The sequence below is a fragment of the Monopterus albus genome, unplaced genomic scaffold (assembly GCF_001952655.1).
Source record: "Monopterus albus unplaced genomic scaffold, M_albus_1.0 scaffold588.1, whole genome shotgun sequence".
Lineage (NCBI taxonomy): Eukaryota > Metazoa > Chordata > Actinopteri > Synbranchiformes > Synbranchidae > Monopterus > Monopterus albus.
In genome coordinates this window covers 9936-18762 of record NW_018128468.1, presented here as the reverse complement: position 1 = coordinate 18762, position 8827 = coordinate 9936, and the positions used below count along the sequence as shown (strand labels likewise).

At 37.6% G+C, this 8827-nt stretch overlaps 2 protein-coding genes across 2 annotated transcripts; both read left to right on the top strand.

Annotated features, from left to right (window-relative positions):
- Positions 1-1839: 1839 nt before the first annotated feature.
- LOC109953239 (amine sulfotransferase-like) lies at positions 1840-6266 on the top strand. Its single transcript, XM_020588669.1, has 6 exons — positions 1840-1981; positions 2658-2863; positions 5038-5158; positions 5645-5733; positions 5839-6010; positions 6076-6266. Exons 1-6 carry the CDS (start codon positions 1840-1842, stop codon positions 6183-6185), a joined length of 840 nt encoding a protein of 279 aa, XP_020444325.1. The 3' UTR covers positions 6186-6266.
- An 893-nt stretch (positions 6267-7159) lies between these two features.
- Positions 7160-8827, top strand: LOC109953246 (amine sulfotransferase-like). Its single transcript, XM_020588673.1, has 3 exons — positions 7160-7298; positions 7417-7622; positions 8633-8827. Exons 1-3 carry the CDS (start codon positions 7160-7162, stop codon positions 8825-8827), a joined length of 540 nt encoding a protein of 179 aa, XP_020444329.1.

Sequence of the window (8827 nt, the reverse complement as noted above, 5' to 3'; positions counted from 1 at the left end):
TCTGTTAGATCAAAAGTTTGTCTTTAAAATAGAAGTTGATCTCTATTTTCCTCTTGGATGAGGTAGGAAGATAAGGTTTAATTAGTGATTTGTAGTGTTCCTTGGGTTCATTGATTAGTATTAGTATTTGATTAGGAAGTGATGTATTCAGATATATGTGTCTATGAATGTTTCTGTCATGAACTTGTGCCTTACAAGGGGAACAGTTATCTCATGCTGGTTGTTTATTTTTGTTTATTTCTGTTTACTTTTATGTTCATGTCTGTTCATTTGTCTGACTGTTATGAATGGGAAGTTATGTGTTATTTTATACAGTTGATTTGTTCACCATAGTTAATTACTACTGACTCTGCGAAGGTGTGAGATGTTAGAGACCTGACTGCCTGAGTTGTTTAAGTTGGGTTTCACTGGAGTATGTGAGAAAGACTCTGTTAAGGTTAAAGGTTTATCGAGGAGTTGTTAGTTTTGTAATACGGAAATTTTAGATTTAATTTTAGCTGTAGGAAGAGGTCAGTGTTTAACTACAGCTGTCAGAGTTTAGAGGCGTTAGAGTCTCAGGCCAACATGGTCACATTTTGATTTTCCCTATTCTGAGTTCCGATATGTTCCATAGTTTAAAAACTACGGAAGGGGGGACTGTGGTGGTTGAAAAATGAACCAGATTCCAGAGGAAATATGTAATAGAACAGTATGTAGCTCATATAGACCTTATTTGGTATTAGCTTATGCAAGTGGTTATATAATTAATACTTAGAATCCTAGTTACAGCCTAAGTATGGTCAGAGATGAACCCTCTGTTCCTTGGTGAGGGCCTTTGCCAGAACATTGGGAGTAAACCTTCCTGTCTTCTAGGAAGGCTGCAGAGGATTCTCAGAATGGAGTGAGAAGGGGGGCCGATAGATGTCAAGACGGACAGAGTCCAGCTGTTGGGAAGTAGCTAAAAGCTGATAAAGGAGTGAGCCTAGGAGAGAGAAGAGAAGGACCATGCTACCGTGAGCAGTGTACCACCAGCCCGGCCTCGGAGGGCTGGTGGGAGACGACGACTGACTGGGGCTGACTGACTCGGGACTGACAACCAATGACGACGACTGACTGGTGCTTTAACAATCTTCTTTTGCTTTATCTATTCCATTGCAAGAGGAGAGTCTCTGTTCTCTGATCTCTGTTCTCTGTTCCCTAACTACAAGAGTATCTGTTTAAATACTACTCTATTTAGAATAATTGTAATATTAAATGATCCTTTAAATTGTAATGGTTTGTCTGAATTAATTTAGTAGGCATCACCACTCTTGCCACGACACTTGTTTGATGTTCACAAAAGCCTTTTCTGCTTGTGTGTTCCACATGAGAGCAGAACCATAATTCTTGTAACCTGCCTCTGTCAGCATGGCACGGAGAGGTATCACCAGACTGGTGAAATCAGGTACAAAGTTCTTACTGAAGTTAATCAGTCCCAAAAATTTCATTATTTCTCTGACTGTGTTGGGCTTTGAATAACAGAGAATGTGTGTCTTTTGAGTCTCAGCTATGTGTAAGCCTGATGCTGACACCATGCGTCCCAGAAATGCAACTGTGTGCAACCTTGAAGCCTCCCTGAGCCAAGTACATAAACAATGCCTCTGTAGCAGACATTATGCTTTCTGAGTCAGGAGCAGCCAACAGCAGGTCATCGACATACTGAAGGAGAGAAACTCCAGGTGGCAGAACAAGATCTTTCAAGTATTGCCTCAAAATGTGATTTATGTGATACATGAATCAAAGTCCAGCTGTTCTGCCTGAGAGCTGTGACAACCCCCTAGGCAACAATTCTCTCATTTTTCTGTGTGGTCTAGAACTAATATGGAGCAGATCAACGACTACCTCTTCAGGTATAAAAGCTATATCTTTGTCAAGAGTATGACAACTACTGAGCACATTGATTCACTGCAGAGCTTTGAAATACAAGACAGTGACATATTCCTTGTCACTTATCCAAAGTCAGGTCAGTAAAACAGCTGTTTACAGCACTAGATCACATTATTTGTATTCATGGTGATCTGTCCTGCTGGGAACAGATTCACTGATGTGTGATTTCTCCAAACCGTTCCCCGTTAGGTATTTTTAGTCAGATAGAAATTGGATAGATACTTTATGTATTAGAAATGTTTAGTGGAGATAGGATGTCTAGTTAGACTGTTAAATGCTTAGTCATGCTTATGAGTTTCTACAGGGTACATCTGGTCAAGGATACCAGAGAGAAGAGTTGATGACTGTCAGCAGACAGGATGTTTAATATTATTATGATGTGTATAACTGTAGCCTTAGCCATAATATGTTCTTATGTTTAAGTCACGACATGTTACTAGACATTGATTTACTTCATGTTTTGACTACTGCTATGACCAGCTGCAAAGCTGGCAAGAGACGTCCCGGTTGACGTTTCTGTGTAGTATGGGGCTAGCCCAACCGAGGGGATATAATGTATAGGCCTGGTGGGTTCAGGGTCTTTCATCTTTCATCTGCCTGCGAGCAGTTTGGAGGTGCAAGATGCCTGAGCGTGTAATGTTAATTTTTACCTGTATTCATGGAATAAATCAGCACTGTTTTGTAGTTACTTGGACTGCCTCGTCTCTCAGAGTCAGTATGGTAAAAAGTACCGGGTACAACACCCCTCACAGGAACTATATGGGCTCAGCAGATCATCATCTCCATCTGTGAGTTAGGTGGAGGTCTCAATGAATATCCAAACAACTTGGAGCAGATGCCTTGGCTGGAGTACACAGAGGGTCGTGAAGATTACTCTCTGCGACCGTCTCCCTGTCTCTTCTCCTCTCACCTCACCCCAGCTCTCATGCCTTTGGGACTGAAGGCGAAGATGGCAAAGGTGTGTATTTTATGCACTGGTGGAAGAAGTAGTAATACCACAGTGTAACAGTACACTGTTACAAATAAAAGTCATGCATTCAAAATGTTACGTATATATGCAAAAGTATTAGCGTCAAGTACCAAAATTAAAAGTACCCATTATACACAATGACATATTTCACATTACTCTATAATACATTGAACCTGTGTTGTTGATATATTTTGATTTGAAGTATTGTACATTACATTAAATGAGGTTAACAGTATCTCACTTTAATAGAAAAAGGAAAGCATGTTTTCATGGTACTGAAAATTACACTTTTACACAGAACATAGTAATAGAAAATTCCGTCCAAGGCTAATTATAATTTATCTGCTGACAAATTTTCAAGTTAATTGTTTGGGTGATAAAATGTAGGAAAATAGTTATTCGGGGGCGGCTGTGGCTCAGAAGGTAGAGTGGGTGGTGTCCAGTCAACATGTTGAAGTGTCCTTTGAGCAAGACACTGAACCCCCAGTTGCTCCCGGTGATAATACTGGTGTGTGAATGTGTGAGTGCTTGGGAGTGTAAATGGGTGAATGGCCAAGTAGTGTGAAAGCGCTTTGAGTGTGCTGTAAAGCAAAGAAAAGTGCTATACAAGTATAAGACCATTTATTCCCCACAAAAAGAAAAGGCAATGTGTTAGTCCAAGTGTAACCCACCTGCGGTGATAACACCTGTATCAGCACTAGGGATCTAGGATAGAGTTATCAAAGTCTAGGTTCAATGAGGAGACTGGGAATGTACCTAAGCCACACAATTGGAAGGCTTATGGATCCCACCCCAATGAGCACAGGACAACAGGATATGCTTTACACTCATAACTGCAATTATTATTTAAAGAACTTCATTCAATATGTCAACATTCAGTACAAACCATATCACATGCTAAATGCAGTGTTCAACAAATTAGTCAGCATATACTTTTGCAAAACTCAGGTAAATAAATAAATAAATAAAACTCCACAATACATGAAATCAACAACAATACTTCTGAGTGCACTCAAGACATAAATTGTCCTACCACCCTTCCAATACTCAATGTTCAACCCAAAAAAACATCCAGTGGAGCCGTTGCAGCGCTGTTGATAGAGGAGCTGGACCGAGGACTCAGGCACCGTGATGAATGAGAAGAATCCAGAACTCGAAGAAGTCTCTATGACGAAACAGTCGATCTCTCGGCTGTGGGAGAATGTCAGTAAGCTATAATCCAACTGGGGGAAAAACACCTTCCGAGGCAGAGTCCACAGAGTCCTCTGGCTGAATGTCCAAAAGTTCAGAAAGATTAACAAATCTCTCACAGTGATTAATCTATGCCGTGATGTTTTCAGCCGATGCTGGATGAGGTCCCATTTGATGTCGTAGGCTCAGCATAACATTAGACTGGCCCGGAGACGTCCGCTGAAACTGGAGCCAACATTCACAGCATAACAGCAGATCACTAGAATCGAGGCTAGTGCTAGCTAGTATAGTGTAACAGATAGACGTCCAACGGAAAAACTAAAGCATCCACAATTCATTTACAGCGTATCTATTTTGTCTTCGCCACAACTGCAAACCTTTAACAAGCAATTTTTAACAAAGACAGACTTGCCTAGATGGACGCATATAATCAAAAAAACATACGTTTTCAGCTTAACTCTCTACCAACCCACTCCATCGGCCTTTTTCCTTCCTTTCTTTTTTGTCCAAGATAGAGAAAAAAAAATCCCTAGCCCATTCTCAGCACACTGCCACCTAGTGGCGAAACTATAACTGCACTAAGTCCGCCAAGTGCTTAGGTGAACACAATATATTAGGACCTTAACAGGGTTACACAAGGAAACATATTAATTTTATTTGTTATTGCAACAGTCAAAAACCTAAATATTTTCAAATTAATATAGTGCACACCAGGTCAAGCAGCAAATCTTCATATATTTGAGAATACAATTCATTAAACACAACTTTCTGAGTAAAAAAAATGTTGATGGCTGAATAGTGTAATTTTGACTTTTATTCACTTTTTCAAGAGCACTGGACTTCCACATTTAGTATATGTTAAATATCATCAAATACTGAAACATTTAAATTATGTCATGGCATGGAGGAGAAACTAATGTGTACTGGATCAGGTTAAATTCTGATTGTTGTGTTTGTCAGATCATCTACAGTATGCGATGCATAATCCAAAGGACAACATCATCTCTTATTACCAGTTCTGCAGTGTCTGCTCTGACGTGGAAACTCCGACGAGCTTTGAACAGTTTTTGGAGCAGTATTTGACGGGCAATGGTGAGATACCTCAGCTCCACAATCTGGATGATGATGATGATGATCAGACCAAATAGTCTGGTGCTGATAAATATGAAAAAAAAACAAATAATAAAAAAAAAAAAACAGTCAAATCAAACCAGGACATGTATGAAATGAAAAGCACAGCAGATCATAAAATTTTTAGGATTAATCTTCCACTCAGCATGGATTTCATTTCCATACAGAATTTCATGGCTGATTGTAAAGTTTTATTAGTACAGACTGAAGTGGTCTTCATTTGAAAGTCTTCTTGGACTACGTTGGATGATTTTACAGATTGTTGAAATAAATACAATATAATTTCTAGTCCAGACCACAACAGCATGTGAATAACTTCCAGTTTAAAGTCTTTTTGAATCATGTTGGTTGTATTTGCATACTGTTGGAATAAATACAGTATTTTCAAGAAACACATTTATGGAAGTCTTACATTAAGTGAAACATTATACATTTATACACTTGCAGGCTCGTCCTGGTTTGACCACATCAGAAAGTGGCATTCAAAGAAAGACCAGTACAACATCCGCTTCCTGACCTATGAGGACATGATCTTGGTAAGATGTGTTTTTCTCCTCAGGTTGTTCATGTGAAAACACTCCAATAAATTCTTTGTCAGAACTGAAGTTTTCCTCTGTTGGTCTCCTTTTTCTCTGTTTCAGGACCTGAAGGCAGCAGTAACTAAGATCTGCAGTTTCTTAGGAAAAAACCTCAGTGAAGCAGACGTTGAGCAAGTTGTAGAAAAAGCCACATTTAAAACAATGAAGAAAGACCAAAAAGCCAACTATGAGTTTGTATCAAAAGATATGATCAGTGGAAACTTCATGCGCAAAGGTAATGCAACATAACTGCAGCTCCTATACAAAAACATCAGGTGCAGCTTTAGTTTTTCATTGCAGGTCAGATTGATGACTGGAAGAACATCTTTACTGTTGCCCAGAGTCAAAGAGTTGATCAGCTGCTTCAGGAGAAAATCAGTGATCGGTCTCTGAAGTTCATCTGGGAATAATCAAAGCAGCAGCATCAACTCTAAGGTGTTTGTTCTTTGTCCTACAAATCTAAGACTCCAAAATTCATTTTTTGCTGTCGTGTACTAACATGTACAGCAGTTGCTAATGTGCATGCTGTTGATGTGCATCACAAAAAGTGCCCATTAAAATGATTTAAAACCAAACTTTATATGGCAACTAATATGGAAATATGGTTTTCAAAGTGTGGAGTAGTTTTCATATTTTAACTTATCTCATCATCCTAATTTCTACTTTAATCATTTTTATTGAGGTTTCTGTACAGTGTTTAATGTATTAGCTGGAAAATAAAGTGCACAGAGCAACGCAGAGGAAAAAAGCAAACAAATTTTCAACACTGTCCTTACCTCAAATGCATGGTATCCATTCTTCTGTTCAAACCCTATTTTTCATAGTGTCAGTTCCATGTTTACTATAATAAAGTACAACACTGCAAGAAATAAAAAAACAAAAAACAAAAAATGGCACAGAAGCATTTAAGAGCATTTTGAAAGTTTCCACTCAAAATATTAATAAATAGTTCAAATTTATTATATTGTTTTATTTACTGATACAAAACAGAATAATGTTAAGTGAAATTACATCTGTCTATAGATGTAAAGAGATTTTGTGTCAGCTATTTTTGTGCCTTTTCTTTGAGGTAATATAAATCATCGAAAATATTAATATTCTCTTCTCTGACATGATTTATAAATAAAGCTGTTTCCTTAAACAAAAAAAGAGTTTAGTGTTAAAAAACTATTTGCAAACTGTGTTGTGTATATAAACCATACTATAGGTGTCAATCTGCACCAGTCAGCATTTCAAATACATTATATAATACAACTGTTTGCACCATGTAAAATCGAACTCAGCATTTCAGAATCAAAGTCCAGAGTCCAGCTGCTGAAGCCAAGAGCTGCGACAACCTTATCAGTAACATTTCTCTTGTTTTTTTGTGTGATTCACTACTAACATGGAGCAGATCAGTGACTACCTCTGCAGGTATAAGAACTACATTTTTAACAGGGCTACATCTGCTGAGCACATTGATTCACTGCAGAGCTTTGACATACGAGACAGTGACATATTCCTCGTCACTTATCCAAAGTCAGGTCAGTAAAACAGCTGTTTACAGAACTGGATCACATTATTTGTGTTCATGGTGATCTGTCCTGCTGGGAACAGATTCACTGATGATGTGTGATTTCTCCAAACTGCTCCCCCTCACAGGAACTATATGGGCTCAGCAGATCATCATCTCCATCTGTGAGTTAGGTGGAGGTCTGAATGAATATCCAAACAACTTGGCGCAGATGCCTTGGCTGGAGTACAAGAAGGATCGTGAACCCTACTCTCTGCGACCGTCTCCCCGTCTCTTCACCTCTCACCTCACCCCAACTCTCATGCCTCCAGGACTGAAGGACAAGAAGGCAAAGGTGTGTATTTCATGCACTGATGGAAGAAGTAGTAGTACCACAGTGTAACAGTACGCTGTTGCAAATAAAAGTCCTGCATTCAAAATGTTATTTAAGTAAAAATACAAAAGTATTAGCAACAAGAACCAAAATTAAAAGTACCCATTATACACAATGACATATTTCACATTACTCTATATTACATTGAACCTGTGTTAACTTTTGATTTGAAGTTTTACACATTACATTAAATCATGTTAATAGTATCTCACTTTAATAGCAAACAGAGAGCATGTTTTCATGGTACAGAAGATTACACTTTGACACAATACATGCTAATACAGTTCTGTGCAAGATTAAAATGAATTTATCTACTGATTAATTTGAGATCATTCGTTAGTTTAAAAAATGTAGGAAAATAGTTTTTTCCCACAAAAAGGTTCCAAGGCAACATGTTAGTTATTTGTTAAACCAACAGTCAAAAGCCAAAATATTTTCAAATTACTACAATGCAAAAGAGGTAAAGGAGCAAATCCCCATATTTTAAAAAATACAACCATCAAATGTTTATAATTTGAGAAGTTGATTGAAACATTTACTTATGTGATTAACTGAATATAGAAGTTACAGACTGATATTTTATAGGACTAACACATGAATTATATCATTCAAAGGTAAAATAAATTAACATTTGTATGTCCTGAAACACAATGATAAGATAATTCAAAGTTAAAACAAATTAACATTTGTACATTGTGAAACACATGGATAAAAACACAAGACTAAAATTACCAAACTTATTAGATAAAATGTAAAAGCAAACCAAATCATTAAACACAACTTTCTAAATAAAAAAAATGTTGATGACATAATATTGTAAATTAGACTTTTATTACATTTTTTGAAAGCACTGGGCTTCCATATTTAGTATGTGTTTAAATATCAAATACAGAAAATTATGTCATGGCATGAAGGAGAGACTAGAGTGTATTGGATCAGATTAAATTCTGATTGCTCTGTTTGTTTATCAGATCATCTATGTGATGCGTAATCCAAAGGACAACATCATCTCTTATTACCACTTCAGCAGTGTCTACTTTAACATGGAAACTCCGACGAGCTTTGAACAGTTTTTGGAGCAGTACTTGATGGGCAATGGTGAGATACCTCAGCTCCACAATCTGGATGATGATGATGATGATGATGATGATGATCAGACCAAATAG

Bases quoted from the DNA above. Each gene is read 5' to 3' on its own strand.
- LOC109953239 (XM_020588669.1), top strand. From the start codon at position 1,840: ATGGAGCAGATCAACGACTACCTCTTCAGGTATAAAAGCTATATCTTT. The intron at 2,864-5,037 runs GTGTGTATTTTA...GATCATCTACAG, and splicing joins TGAAGGCGAAGATGGCAAAG to TATGCGATGCATAATCCAAA. The intron at 5,734-5,838 runs GTAAGATGTGTT...TCTCTGTTTCAG, and splicing joins CCTATGAGGACATGATCTTG to GACCTGAAGGCAGCAGTAAC.
- LOC109953246 (XM_020588673.1), top strand. From the start codon at position 7,160: ATGGAGCAGATCAGTGACTACCTCTGCAGGTATAAGAACTACATTTTT. The intron at 7,299-7,416 runs GTCAGTAAAACA...TCCCCCTCACAG, and splicing joins CGTCACTTATCCAAAGTCAG to GAACTATATGGGCTCAGCAG. The intron at 7,623-8,632 runs GTGTGTATTTCA...TTTGTTTATCAG, and splicing joins TGAAGGACAAGAAGGCAAAG to ATCATCTATGTGATGCGTAA.